General features: G+C 38.7%; 1 protein-coding gene across 1 annotated transcript in view; it reads right to left on the bottom strand.

The window, feature by feature from the left end:
- The window catches only part of ARHGAP12 (Rho GTPase activating protein 12), a 50939-nt gene extending 35266 nt beyond the window's left edge, over positions 1-15673 (bottom strand). Inside the window, exons 1-2 of the mRNA XM_088150135.1 lie at positions 15276-15673; positions 9003-9726 (exon numbers count right to left, since the gene is read on the bottom strand). Coding sequence (XP_088006261.1) covers positions 9003-9726; positions 15276-15283 — 732 coding nt within the window. The 5' untranslated portion in view covers positions 15284-15673. The remainder of the gene's footprint in view (positions 1-9002; positions 9727-15275) is intronic.
- Positions 15674-16098: the final 425 nt, after the last annotated feature.

Here is a 16098-nt window from a genome sequence, read left to right as displayed (position 1 = left end):
TTTCACTAATTCTCTCAATCTTTCATGACAATCAGTCAAATAAATCATGCTTTTCTTTTCATTCCTTTTCCATGCATGTGCATGAATAGACTAATGCTCATATTTTTATTCCATTTTGTTTTCATGTTAAAAGGAACCATTTTACATTTGAAGTCACAACCTTCTGTATGCCATGGCCATCACCAGAGAGGCCTACATATGGGCTTCTGTCACCCGTCACTGCTTTGGTCAATCACAGATTTCACATAATCTTTTTTAGTAATATAGAGAAAGTATAGAGAAAGTTACTATTCTTAGTCATTATTGTACCATATGTAAAATTATCTGCTAAAGGTTAGGGTTGTTTGGGCACATTTTGGCCAATATACCATAAAGGGCAATCAAAACCTAATTTTAAAGGTAAGTACAAATGCTGAGCTACAAAACATTAAGAACTTTAGTTTTCATGAAATTTTGGAGTGATATATAAATCATACCCAATAAAACAAATTAACAAATATTTTAATGTTATTCTGCAAATATGCATTTCTTTAAAAAATCCATATAATTAACTGACTTTCAACCATATATATACAGTGGGGCAAAAAAGTATTTAGTCAGCCACTAATTGTGCAAGTTCTCCCACTTAAAAAGATGAGAGAGGCCTGTAATTTTCATCATAGGTATACCTCAACTATAAGAGACAAAATGGGGGGAAAAATCCAGAAAATCACATTGTCTGATTTTTAAAGAATTTATTTGCAAATCATGGTGGAAAATAAATATTTGGTCAATATCAAAAGTTCATCTCAATACTTTGTTATATATCCTTTGCTGGCAATGACAGAGGTCAAACGTTTTCTGTAAGTCTTCACAAGGTTTTCACACACTGTTGCTGGTATTTTGGCCCATTCCTCCATGCAGATCTCCTCTAGAGCAGTGATGTTTGGGGGCTGTCGCTGGGCAACACGGACTTTCAACTCCCTCCAAAGGTTTTCCATGGGGTTGAGATCTGGAGACTGGCTAGGCCACTCCAGGACCTTGAAATGCTTCTTACGAAGCCACTCCTTCGTTGCCCGGGCGGTGTGTTTGGGATCATTGTCATGCTGAAAGACCCAGCCAAGTTTCATCTTTAATGCCCTTGCTGATGGAAGGAGGTGTTCACTCAAAATCTCATGATACATGGCCCCATTCATTCTTTCCTTTACACGGATCAGTCGTCCTGGTCCCTTTGCAGAAAAACAGCCCCAAAGCATGATGTTTCCACCCCCATGCTTCACAGTAGGTATGGTGTTCTTTGGATGCAACTCAGCATTCTCTCTCCTCCAAACACGACGAGTTGAGTTTAGACCAAAACGTTCTACTTTGGTTTCATCTGACCATATGACATTCTCCCAATCCTCTTCTGGATTATCCAAATGCTCTCTAGCAAACTTCATACGGGCCCAGACATGTACTGGCTTAAGCAGGGGGACACATCTGGCACTGCAGGATTTGAGTCCCTGGCGGCGTAGTGTGTTACTGATGGTAGCCTTTGTTACTTTGGTCCCAGCTCTCTGCAGGTCATTCACTAGGTCCCCGTGTGTGGTTCTGGGATTTTTACTCACCGTTCTTGTGATCATTTTGACCCCACAGGGTGAGATCTTGCGTGGAGCCCCAGATCGAGGGAGATTATCAGTGGTCTTGTATGTCTTCCATTTTCTAATTATTGCTCCCACAGTTGATTACTTCACACCAAGCTGCTTGCCTATTGCAGATTCAGTCTTCCCAGCCTGGTGCACATCTACAATTTTGTTTCTGGTGTCCTTCAACAGCTCTTTGGTCTTGGCCATAGTGGAGTTTGGAGTGTAACTGTTTGAGGTTGTGGACAGGTATCTTTTATACTGATAGCAAGGTCAAACAGGTGCCATTACTACAGGTTACGAGTGGAGGACAGAGGAGCCTCTTAAAGAAGTAGTTACAGGTCTGTGAGAGCCAGACATCTTGCTTGTTTGTAGGTGACCAAATACTTATTTTCCACCATGATTTGCAAATAAATTCTTTAAAAATCAGACAATGTGATTTTCTGGATTTTTTCCCCCATTTTGTCTCTCATAGTTGAGGTATACCTATGATGAAAATTACAGGCCTCTCTCATCTTTTTAAGTGGGAGAACTTGCACAATTGGTGGCTGACTAAATACTTTTTTGCCCCACTGTATATGTATATACATATATACATTTGTTGTTGTTTAGTCGTTAAGTCGTGTCCGACTCTTCGTGACCCCATGAACCATATTGCGCCAGGCCTTCCTGTCCTTCACTGCCTCCCTGAGTTTGCTCAGTTTCATGCTCATTGCTTCAGTGATGCTATCTAACCATCTCATCCTCTGCCGTCCTCTTCTCCTTTTGCCTTCAATCTTTCCCAGCATCAGGGTCTTCTCCAAAGAGATCTCTCTTCGCATTAGGTGACCAAAATATCTGAGCTTGAGCTTCATTATCGATCCTTCCAATGAGCAATCAGGGTTGATTTCCTTTAAGATTGACTGGTTTGACCTCCTAGCAGTCCAGGGGACTCTCAAGAGTCTTCTCCAGCACCACAGTTCAAAGGCATCAATTCTTCGGCGCTCGGCCTTTTTATGGTCCAGCTCTCACAGCCATACATTACTACTGGAAAAACCATAGCTTTGACTATGCGGATCTTTGTCGGCAAGGTGACGTCTCTGCTTTTTAATATGCTATCTAGGCTTGCCATAGCTTTCCTCCCAAGGAGCAAGCGTCTTTTAATTTCATGGCTGCAGTCTCCGTCTGCGGTGATCTTGGAGCCCAAATAAATGAAGTCTGTTACTGCTTCCATTTCTACCCCTTCTATTTGCCAGGAAACATATATACATACACATACACATACATACATACATACACATATACATATACATATATATGAATTCTGAATCACAAATATATATATGAGGGTTGCATTTCATTCAATATCATTTTTTAGCATGATTTCCAACTGAACTCACAAAGCGGACTTTTTAATTACTTTAAGTCATTAATACCTTAAGCCAATTCACCCATTACACTAAGGCATATGGTTGGCTTAGCAGGGAGCATGCTTCCATGTGTTTGCTGGCTCAACCTGTGAGTACGTGCAGCTAATAAGCTATCCATGACTTATCTACCCAACATATGTGAATATCAGGCTGGTTTGTCTGTGAGGAGCCAGAAAACAGTTATTAACATCCCCACCCCCCAAACAGTCTCTTAGTTCTTTAGTTTCTTTCAGGTAGTGAGTCTTTTTGTAACTAACTTTACCTTTAGCTAAACATGACATACAGTCATAAATAAAAACATCTACACTCCCTTCTTTTATCCAAAGAGGGAAAAAAAGGAGTAAGATTAATGCAGGAGAGCAAAAATATCAGATTGAATAAATGAAACAAAAAGTGCAGAGAATGCAATCCAGTGAGTAACTCAATGGTAAGTAATTACTGCAGGTACTTAAATCTCTGCTTTCAAATCCATCATTTTTATCAAGAATATTATTTGTGACAGGAAGGGATTACCATCTGCCATTTGATACAAGGTAAAGGATGATTCTCATCTCAGTTCCTCAAAGCCATATGTCACCATCAACAGTTTTGATCATAATTAGCATTTGTGATGGCTCTAAGCACAAATACATTCAATAGGAAGGAATTTATCTACCAGATGACATAGGAACAAATTGTACTTGATATCATAAAAACATTAATATCCTTGTGCACTGTTATCAAAGATGTATTAAAACAATTAAAGATGAGAATGGTATGCAAATTTATTTAAGAGATTTTTATATGCCTAATCACTCTGGCAGCATCAAAATTATCTGTAAAAGTCATAAAACACTATGAGATCATTTTTAAGTCCCCTCCTAAATTGCAGTAAGAGAGGGTCTCCTTCCTCTGCCCTGACAGTCTGTTCTGTAATATAGCACAGTTGTTAATGTTAAATGTATCCATGGTGGGATTTGCAAAAAGTGCCATATTATCTATTTATTAGTGCAAGGCAGACAAGTGGTCTTACGGGTAACTTTGGCCTAACCACAGTGAGAATGCTGGAAAAAAAAATGTTTAGAAACTAACTGGCAATCATGCAGCTATTTTCTTACCACATTTAATTTCCAGATCTTCACGTCCTGCCCCATGCAATGCATAATGCAACAATCAAAACCTGAGGATACCAAATGTAGGTGTTATCACTGGCACCAAATCACTTTTCGCCAGGAAAAGGCATATCTGGTTTATTAGCCAAAGGTGAAAAAAGGCCTCTTCTCCCACAAATGTTATGTGGCTGCTTAGTAGCAATACTGGATTCAGAAGGACCTCAGCCCATGAACCAATCTTGCAAATTCACAAGCAGCAGCATACCGTTCAAACTGTGATATCTAGCCCTGAAAACCACCACAAAGATCATTCAGGTGTTAGTGAATCCAGAACATTCATGATATCAGTGCTCCAATTAACATCCCTGCCATCACTCAAATATTTATTTATTTATTTTATTTTATTTTATTTACTCAATTTATTAGCCGCCCATCTCCCTTTATCAAAGCGACTCTAGGCGGCGTACAATAAGATTAAAATCAATAAATGCATTAAAAAGTATTAAAAATATTTTTTAAAAAAACCCAAGTGAAACAGAAAATAATAGACAAAGGGATGTTAAAAATAATGGAGCCATCTCACTAGATTACCCATCCCCTGGGGTCCCCAGGCCTTCTGACACAAGCAGGTCTAGAGGGATTTCCAGAAGCTCAACAGCGATGACGCCAACTTCACCTCAGGGGAAGAAAGTTCCACAGCGTGAGTGCCGTAGCAGAAAAGGCCTTGGCCTAGGGCCCACCAAATGTAGCTCCCTAGGTATCAGAACCCGTAACATGCCCTCGCTGCCAGATATGGTAGGACGGGCAGATGAAATCAGGGAGAGGTGGTCCCTCAAGTAACCCAGTCCCGTGCCATGAAGGGCTTTAAAGATCAACACCAATGCAGCTCGCAAAGCAGAGGTGTAACATGTGTTCTTCCAGAAGCACACATAACTGCTTGTGCCACTGCATTTTGCACCAGCTGAAGTTTCTGGATACTCTTCAAGGGCAGCCCCATGTAGAGCACATTGCGGTAATCTAAGCATTGCACACTTAGTGTGATTATCTGCAAGAAGAAAATCTATAATCATACAAATACATTGTTTTCCACATGAGCCAGAACTATCCATCTTGTCTTGTTTTCTCATACCCAGAGCTTTACCCGGAGTATAGCTCAGCATTATCAGCACACTAATGACAACTAGCTCTAAACCCTTGTATGATCCTTTTCAGCAGCTTTATAGAGCCAGTTAGGTGCAATGGTTAAAGGCAGCAGGCTAAAAATCAGGAGACTGTGAGTCCTAGTCCTGATTTAGGCATGAAACCAGCTGGGTGACTCTAGGCTAGTCTTTCTTTATCAGCCCTAGGAAAAGGCAATGGCAAACCACTTCTGAAAACGTTGCCAAGAAAATGGCATGGACTTGTCCAAGCAATCACCAGAAGTTATGACTGATCTGAAGGCACAAACAACAACAAAAGAGGACACAGGATAAAACTCTGTGGGTCAATTCCCAATCAGCCAAACAGTACTTTCCCATTGCCAACTTCTAGTAGCAACAAGAGAAACAGAAAGAGAATTGCCGTACAGCTGTGCCTTCAAAGCCTGTTTCGTCAAGCACTCCAATGGGGTACCCTGATAACTAGTATCAAAAGCCATTTTAAGACCCAGGAGTATCAACAGGAGTATTACACCATGTCCCTCCTCACTCATCAGGTAGCCAAAGCTACCTCCAAGCTACAGCCACATGAAAAGCCCCCTTGTAAAGGATCTAGAGTTAAATATAACTATAATGCCAACACATTAAGCCTCAGAATATAATGCAGAATTAGGGCTCATATACATAGTGCAGCCCTTAGGTAGAAAAAGATTAGGTTTCTATAACCAATTCTTTCCTTCCACCTATTTAATGGTAAAACAAATAAAATACAGAGAGAAATCAGAGCAGCCATTACCAGAGCATTGTGCCACTTTGAGACTTTAAAAAGGTTTTAAAAGAAAAATTCATTTAACCTCAAAAAAAGAAAAAAATATTTAAACACAACATATTTCTAAGAACTATTTCAACTGTTACAGCTTTGGTCAAAACTACATGGATCTGTGTATGTTAAAAAGAGGAAAGCATCTATTTCCAAGATCATTAGTATATAAAATTTATCAAAACAAGACATAGTCTTCACAGCAATAATGTCTTGTAGTAACTCTTCACAGCTTGTGCAATGATCAATTACTGAAAAGACAGAACAGTCTTTGCATTTAGGTCAGTGTCTGTATTTGTACTGATTAACACAGCTTTCTACTAATAGTAACTATTTATATTTGGGGAAGATAATGTTTAGCATAACTGATGAGAAAACAATAAAGCTATCATCAAGCTATTACACACATATGTGGTAGTTAAGGCAAGGAATCATCCAGACTTGCTCCATCAGAGTATGTTTTGAACTATTTGCCATATGCTTTTGACTTGTTCTTCATTTTTCTTAAAATGTTCCCCAAGCAGTTCTTGAAATGCATATGAACCAGTTCTAAGCGAACTGCTAATCTTTGTGCAAAGCTCCATAGCTTCTGTCATCAGCTTATCAAATCTATTCAAATTTCTCTCCAAATATATGAATTTGAAAACATTCATGTTATCCAGTGCCATCTAATACTACCTAATTAGCTTTTTTTAAAACATGGGATATTGATTGGTTACCTGACTGCTCATTGGAAGGATTGATAATGAAGCTCAAGCTCAGATACTTTGGTCACCTAATGCATAGACAGGACTCTTTGGAAAAGACCCTGATGCTGGGAAAGATTGAAGGCAAAAGGAGAAGGGGACGGCAGAGGATGAGATGGTTAGATAGCATCACTGAAGCAATGAGCATGAAACTGAGCAAACTCCAGGAGGCAATGAAGGACAGGAAGGCCTGGTGCGATATAGTTCATAGGGTCACGAAGAGTTGGACACGACTTAACGACTGAACAACAACATTGATTGGTTAATTTAAATTAATATTTTTTGTAACAAAAGGTACATCATTATTCAGAGGGTGCCAGTTCAACAAAGCAGTTCTAAGGAAAATACAGCCCCAGTAGTGTTATTAGCTGACAGCTGCCTTGTTTTATTTTCAAAAGTAAGCCACATATTTTCTAATGGATTCATATTCAAAAGAATGTCACTGCCACTTCAGAAAGAAAACTTGTCCCTACATAAAAGAATATTATATTCCTTCCGATTCCTACTTTCAGTTTAAAAAATGAATAACATATAGTACAGTAGCCTTCCAAAATTTAGTAACAACCCAGCTATGTTGGAAATACAACTCCTAGAATTCCCAAGCACCACAAGCAGTTTCCAGTCAGCATAGCTAATTCTAGTAATTGTAACTCCAATGTGTTAAGAGCACATAAGGCTAGCATTTTCCCAACTTGGTGGCCTTCGGCTGCGTTGGAAAACACCCATTATTTTTTGGTGGCATGCAGGTTGGGAAAGTTAAGGTTTTAAGACAATTACCTCTTCTTCAAGGCTTGTGTGGATGCTTCCAAAGCTGATACTGGATGTCTCCATGTGCATGCGCAGCCACTTTCCTGAAATCTCCACACATTGCAAAGCACCTCTTTCAAACGCTTTGCACCGCCCTAATACAAGGTAAGAACATTTGCAGTGCAACTGTCTTCCCATGTCAGTTCTCCAGACTGAAAGCTGCATAAACTGGGGACAGAATCTCCATAGGAGTGTTTGCAGGCAAGTAGGCACAGGAAGCACCTCTTCTGCAGCCTATCAATATCCACCCCTCTATTACCTCAGAAAGAATATGCCTGGAATATGTACTTGCCAAGGCAACGTGTAGTTCCGCTTGAATTTTGGCTTAGCCAGGTTGCTTGCTACATGGTTTTTAAATGTAGGGTATCTTGGGGCTGTGATTACCCACAGCTCACTACTCTTCCACAAACTTTAAATGCAAAATTCCTCTATCTGTATTTCTGCTTGCTCTAGATATTAGTATTAAAATATCATTGATCTTGTCATGTCGTAAAATTAACCCACTGAATGTAAGGCTTTAGCTACACTAATATATCCAAAACAGACGATACACATGCCTCACACTGGACACACAAAAGAGCAGAGCTTTGATTATGCTACCATGACTACTATCTCATCTTTTTTTACTCCCTGCATAGACACTGGTGGATATAACCCAAAACAGATGGCATCCACTGTGTGGATATTTAGTAATGCAACTTAAAACATACTCCTGGAAATAAAATAGAAAGAACTATCACAACAAAAAAAAGATGTTATTCTTGCCCAGAGTTTAACATTGTTGATAGCAGATATAAAGAGTATCAATACTCATACATTTTTTATATTGCCATTTAACTCTTCTAGCAATTAGGCTGATCCTTCTGATACTTTATATTTGATATAATGGTTTGATATAACTGTTCCTAAATTACTCCATTTTAGAAAGTATTTTTAAAGTATTCCTCACGTTGAGATCAATCCTGATGACTACACAGACATTTCCATGTAATTTATTTGCCAAGAACATGGAAGAAGCCTTTGTTTTCTGGAAGGTATTATTCTGGAAGTCTAAGCCCCTGGTTGTCTCCCATTCAAGTACAAATATTATCATGGCTGAACTTGCATAGCCTTTTCAAGATCAGTCAACTATTGGCACCTATTGTGGACACAGAAAGGATTAATTCTAGAAATAATAATTTACAGAATAATTATATATATAAAACCAACACCAAAGTCTTAACATCACCAAGAAAAAGCTATTTAACTACAAACAAATAATATTTATTCTAACCCTCTATTGTAGTCCACTAATAGAGCAAGTTTGGAATGCCATTTTAGATTACATACATATTTACTATCAAGAGAAAGGATTATTGGACAGGTGATTTACTGCAGTGAATCTCATTTTACCTGTACTTGTTCTGTGGAACTGCTGCTGAGATCATCTCCAGATTCTGAATCTTGGTGGATTTTTTCTGAGCCTTCACCTGCAGAATCACAGGATTGCTCTTGCAAGAAGCTGGTCTTTTCAGTTTCCATACATTCCGAACAATGAAAGTGAGACACAGAGAAGGTCCTGTTCTGATTAGAAACTTTAACAAACTGTAACTCATTCAACTTTCCATTGTTTGGGGCAAGTTCTAGGCTGAGCCCAGTATTCTGACCTGGGCTATTATTTGGTCCCAGATTCTGGTTGGCATCCTGAGCTTGAACTGGATACGATTTCCCCGAAGTGGAAAGCTCTGGAGATTTATTCACATTTTCTGTTGACCTCTGTAACCCATGCATAAGTTTTAGAGAGTTGTTTGGCAGTCCACCTAATGGCCTAATAGGTGGCATTAGTGCTTTGCGAGTTATTTCTTTAACATATTGTGCTGGCACATAAAAGGGCTTGGAGTTTTCGTCCTTTCTGACCTGCCACCAGTCATCATTAGTCTTTTTTATTAAGATGTATTTCTCCCCTTGTTTTATCACAATCTTTTTGTCTTTTGCTTCATACTCATAATCATATTCAACTTCAATGTATAGTGGACCTGAAAGGTTTTTTCCAGTCTTGTCAGCCATCTCTTTTAAAAAGCTATGTTTCCAGGCGAAAGGTAAGCCACATGGTGTTTCTTCCTCCTGATTCTCAGAACTGCAAAAAAATGTACACATATTACCGTATGATCATATAATAATTTTCATCTGCAGATTATTTCTCTATTAGAATGACAAATCTCATACTTTGGATGAATTCACTTACCAAATCTTTCAGATAAATCTCCCCATTAGGGGATGTGGGTTTTCTGGGTAAAAAAGTATTTTTCTGGAAAAATTTCCAGAGTCATAAACCCATGGAAACCTGATTTAGCACATGTAACTTATGTTTAGGAAACAAAAGTAAAATGTTTTATTACTTAACATGTTACTTTTATCTGAATTTTTCTCTAAAAATCCAGAGTACTGCACTGAAATATGCACTTTAAAATATAAATAAATAAATATAAATATATATCTGGTGTAGTTTTAACAGTAATTAATCTTTATGTGGAGATTAATTTTACTGAAACGTTTATGACATGATGTTGATAGCCAATACTTCCCTTACACTAGATTTTAACAAAAAAGTGGTGAAAAGTACTGAAAAGTACTGATTTTAACATACCTTAAAAAGTGGTATGGTTTTATTTGAAGAAAAAATAGAATTACATCTCTAAATTTAAATGTAAAAAATATTATAGCTATCCTAATTGTCCTTTTTTTAAAAATAATGTATTCCTAAAATGTGGGAAATTTTTCACAGTAGAATACAGTACATATCCTTATCTTCTGTGAATTGCTTATAATATTTATAATATTAACATATATAATAATAAATTCAGCAATGAACTGGATTAATGTGCAATCCACATCAGATTTATTCAAAATATGTGATATTAAGAAAGAAAGAAATACGTGCATAGAACATTTTCTCACATATTAAATCAATTTTCAGAAGTATGATTCTCAATTACTAAATACTATTGAGTTATGGTACCTTTTCTTACATTACCAATTCACTCAAAACCCTGCAAGCTATTATCTATGCATTTTGCTGAAATGGTATACTATTATCATTTTTATGGCTAATGATTCATAATACACTAAACACTAAAAAAATGTTCTGGACACAAATGTATATCACTAATTGGCAAAGGACAAAATATTAAGCCTATGTTTTACTTACTCAGCAAAACAGAACAGATTTTTTATTTCAAGACAATCTCTTACATAAACAAATTATTTAGCCCAGGCAATACTAAATCTTGGGGGAAAAGAGATAATTATATTGTCTTTCACCTTACGCTCAGTTTCCTTAACACTCTGGAGTTTAGTAGTGACTATTATTTTTCTGAAACTATTATTTCTATTAATGTAGCATACTGCAAATAATTACTAGAATATGTGAGTCCTATAATACAATTTTTATATCAATCTGACCCTTATGCATTGTAATATATTTTTTTAGTTATGCTTCTCACTCAGGAAACAACTTGCATGAGATAATATGGCAAGATATGCCATAATACTCCTTTATGTATTCTATCTGTATCCATCCTGCTTGTACTGCACATATATTGACAACTTCCCAAAACAAAATAAGTTAAAGTGTTTTTGCAACTGGTAAAGATCAGAGTTATTATATGCCATCAGATAGAGTATTTTGCTAAAATAAATGGATCAGGACTTGCCATCTGAGTCTTCATAATTTCTAGAGAGGCATTATTTATCTATACCTAGACAGTCTCCTATTTGGGCACTGACCAGATTCAAAAATGTTTCACAAGGTTACTGCCTTAAAACAATTTATATTACATTTCTTTAACAAAATTGCATTCTATATTTCTATTGCCTTTCAAACAAACTAACCAGGGTGATTTACAATAAATAGAGAAAAGTAATAAAACAAGTAAAGTAGCAAAATGAAAATCAGCATAAATCAAATCCAGTCACTGAAATAGTAAAAGCCCAGGAAAATATAGGAACCAAGCCATTTGGGGGTGGGGGGTGGATAACTTGGTTGCAATGGAAGAAAAGGTCCTCTACCCAGTAACTATAAATTCACTTACCTAATCAAGTTACCCAAGCAAAAATTAAATAAGTTAAATCTCATAAGTTTTGTTCTTGACAAATCCATGCTGACTTCTGCCAATCCCAGCACTGCTTTCAAGGTGTTTACAACACAACCTTATGATCTGCTCTAGAATTTTCCCAGGAATCAATGGAAGATTCATTGCTCTACAGTTCCTGGATCCTTCCTTTTTCACCTTTTGGAAGACAGGGACATTTACCCCCTGCCATTCTGATATTTTACCCATTCTCTAGAATTTCTTAAAGATTATTGACAGAGAGTCAGACCATCAGAAACCCCTGGATACAATCCATCTGGCTGTGGGATTCAAACTTTGCTGCTTTTCCACTTATATTAACCCAGATGTTACCACCAATGCCACCAAGTTTATTCCCTTTGATTTCATGCAGAGGTGGATATTTTTAGCATACAGTGCAACTCCTCCTTCCTTGCTCTTGCTTCTGCTCCTTTTGAATAAGTTGTAGCCTTCAGTTGCTATATTCAAATTATGGGAGTCACCCCATCAGATCTCAGTCATACTTATTAAATCATAGCTCAGATAACAAAGACATTACCTTTACAGGGAATGTTGTTTATTTATTTATTACCAGTTTAAAATCCTCAGTTTAATTATTTTCCCAGTTATTACTGTAGTGTACCAGTCCTTGACTAGATTGTTAGTTCTAAGGTTTTGCCTTCAATTCCCACAGGATTCAATTTAATTCCTAATTAAATTCATCATGTTTTGGTCAATCATATTCCAGAGTCTTGGTGAGATGGAATCCTTCCCATGCCAACAGTCCATCATAAAGATAACAAGACATGATCCCAGAAATCAAATCTCTTCCTTAATCAAATCTCTTCCTCACCATTTTCAAAGGCACTTATTCTCCTGGAATATAATTCTTTCCCTTTCTTATTCTCTTTCATGGATGGGAAAGATGGATGAAAATAACCCACCCAGGTTCTCCAACTTCCTTCCTAGCTTCAAGGTCCAGGTGATGCAGCTGTAGCTGCTCTTGGTGGTATCAATTGTTATGTTAAGACATAAACCATGGTTTACAAACAATAGTTGGGTTGATATAACATTTTAAGGTAAAGCCAAACAAGCCACATAATGGCTTATTTAAGTGTGTATGGAACTACACTGTAAAAATCAGTACTCTGGGATTTTAAATTCAATGAGCAGAAATATATATAATATGTTCCTTTTATGGAACAAATATAAAATATAAGTCACTGAAAATGGTGATGTTAAAAAGTCATACTGTATTAAACTACAGTAATGCAAGTCAATGAGGAGTCTGAAATAAAAGGTCTAAAAGCAGCATAAAAGCCCCACTACCGCTTTAATTTTCAAAATAATAAATTTCAGGAAAAAGTACATTTTTTACCATTTTAAAGAAAATTATAAAAGTATGACATATTTAGATGCACTGCATTCTCGCTGCTTTACTGGAAGCTCTTTATAATGTTGATAATATTAAGTTAACTGAGGGAATTATCAAAATTACAAAGAGCTTAATATTAACCAAGGCTTAAACAATTAAATAAAATTTAGAAATTCAGTCTAAATTCAGTCTAGCAAAGACTGGAAAAAAGATACTATTTATGTTACACAGATACATACACAATGGCAACACAATAATATGGTTCTTCAGCTGCAGACTATTGTGCTGGCAAGCATTATCCTCTACAGCTGTAACAAACACATTAATGATGTTGTGAGACAAACAAAGTTAGTCATTGAAGCTGTAGTGGAAGACATTTTGATCTTCACTTGTTATAAGATCTTACCAACTGAAGGCCAGATGAAGTGAAATCCAGTGAACTGGCCTTTACACAATAGACATTTTCTCTTATGTTGTGACTTGTCAGCATCTTAGGAACATTTCCATTAAGCCCACGACTTCTGGGTACACATTGTATGAGAACACAATACACCCCCACCGGCATAACAACTTTATTTGTGCAGATTTTTCTGCATTCTATAGCCTCATTTCAAGCAAGCCAGAAGAGTAATGTAGATAAAAGGCCTGTATTATTTTCCACATTTAAGATAAAAAAATTCTGACAATTATCAAGTACACAGAAGTCATCTGGAGAAAAGACAGCAACATTTCTGGTCACCATGACAGAAAAGCAAACACACTATGCAATGCCAAGTCCATGATTTTCATAACAACATTCTCTTCACATTTTTAGAAGGAAATTGATTTTACACACTGAAATTTCATAAGAATTTTACTTGACAGCTTGCATGACTCATTTGTACTCAATTTCATATGAAATAGTTTCAAAATGAGCATAAAGATAAAACAATCACAGATGGAAAGCATGGACTGTCAAAACCAGTTAGAAAAAAACAGTATAATCCTTCTTCAACATACTTCTCCAGCAACTTGGCCTTTCTTCAAAAAAGAATCCTTTTGAACTTGGAAGGTGATCACTGACTTAAATTTGACACCTTCTGAACGCTCAGGATGTTTAAATGATAAGTAATGTTTAAAATCAATATCCAAAAGCATATAGATCTGTTATCTATTTGCATCTTTCTCAAATATTTTGTTACTAAATGTCTAGCAAAAATGTATGGCTAATATGCTGTATTTAAAGAAAATAAAGGGAAGTTTAAAGTTTCTTATAAACAGTAAGGCAGAATTGAGATCTTCTACTAAAAACAGATGACTATGATGTCCCCCACATATACATTTCACAACATATTTTAAGGAGTGACGTAAAACTACACAAAGCTTTCTTACTTTATCTTCCATGGAATTATGCATTTAACTATCAGTACTGCAATCCTTAAATAGCGTATCAACTATAGTCAACTATACAAAAGCTCTTAAACAACATGTTCTGTGCAATAACCTGCATATAAAGACAAATGAAAAACTTCCTATTCAAGTCATGTTTTTCAAGAAACACAAAAGTAGATTTCTCCATTTTGGAATCTTTCCCCATACAGAAAATTTGTCAAGAGGAATTGAAGAAAGGCTGAAGAAAGGCATCCACTCCATGCAGAAATAATATAAGCATGAACACTTCCGGGCACAAACCCCTATTGGCTGTCAGGGCAAACAGTCTCACTGTGAAGGCTCTTATCACCAGAGTTTCTACATATTTCCGGAAACAGGTTGTATTACCCACAGAAAGAGAATCCAGAATTATGCCTGGGCCCAAGTGGGAAGGAAGTGAAACTATGACACTTTTCTGCTTTCCCATACACATTTATTACCAGACAGCAATATGTGTGTCTGTGCGTGTGTGTGTCTGTGCATGTGTGTGCGTGTATATCACTTCACATACAAATAAAATACAAGGTTAAGAAAGGTCTCCTAAAAATTGCCCCGCAAAAGCAGTAGATAACTTAAAGACATCACACGTGCACGCACTTTCCGGAAAGAAGTTTGACGTTAAAGCTGTTTCATGCTAACTCATTAAATACTGCAGAGGAAAGCGCGAAACGCTACCCACCGACCTTCCCCAAACTGGTACCCTCCAAGACCAAGACACCAGTGTCTGGGGACGATGGAATGTGCAGTTCTACATAACCACAGGACACCACTTCCACTTGAGGGGAGGCTGACCTTAGCATGGAGACCCAGGCGAGCAATATCACGCGGCACGCACGACAGATTTCGTTAGCCTTTCCCTTCGCCCGTCAGGCTTCCCAAACTGTGGGGCAAAAAGGGGAGTTCCGCGTACTGGAAAGGAACACAGCAAGCTCTCTCCCGCCACGTAACGGCCGTCCGGATTTCTCCGGGAGCCCGACCTCCTCCGCGCTCCATCCTCACCCTCGGCAATACGCGGAACAGCCCTTCGCCCCAAAACCGGGAAGGGGAGCGTTGCTCCGCTTTAAGTACCCCGGAGGGAAACGGCGCGACCGTGTAAAAGGTGGGGCGGAGAGCCAGGCTACGAGGAAGTCCGTTCACTGGTCCTTCCATCCCCCGCGAACAAGCGGCGAGCCACGGCGGGAGCCCCCCAGCGCCGGGAAGCGGCCGCGGGCAGCGGCGGCGGCGGCGACGCCCCCTCCTCAGCCGAAAGAGCGGCCCCTTACCGGAAATCGGAGTCCCGGGCTGGCGCGGCGCAGCTCCGCTCCGGCCCCAACGCGGCGCTTCCAGGACTGGCAGCCGCGGCTTCCTCCTCCTCTCGCCCCGCCTCTCTCCCGCTTCGCCTTCTCCAGCCGCGGCTCGTCGGGAAGCGCCACCCCGTCAGCCGCAGGGCACCGCGCGGAGCGGCCTCAGAGGTCCCCGTCACGTGGCGGGGGAGGAGGAGGGGGAAACAGGCGGGAAAAAGTAATTCGGGGCGGGGGCGGAGATGCCGCGCTCCTCTCACAAAGGGCGGACACATTGACCGCGGTCGGGAGGGCGCGCACGCGCACCAAGTCGCCCCTTTGCCTCTTGCCCCAGC

Source organism: Python bivittatus, unplaced genomic scaffold (assembly GCF_059951505.1).
Source record: "Python bivittatus isolate LINGU-HERP-01145 unplaced genomic scaffold, Pbiv_v1 ctg000610_np1212, whole genome shotgun sequence".
In the NCBI taxonomy this organism is placed as follows: domain Eukaryota; kingdom Metazoa; phylum Chordata; class Lepidosauria; order Squamata; family Pythonidae; genus Python; species Python bivittatus.
The sequence above is the reverse complement of the archived record's forward strand: the minus strand, read 5'-3'. Positions and strand labels throughout refer to the sequence as shown.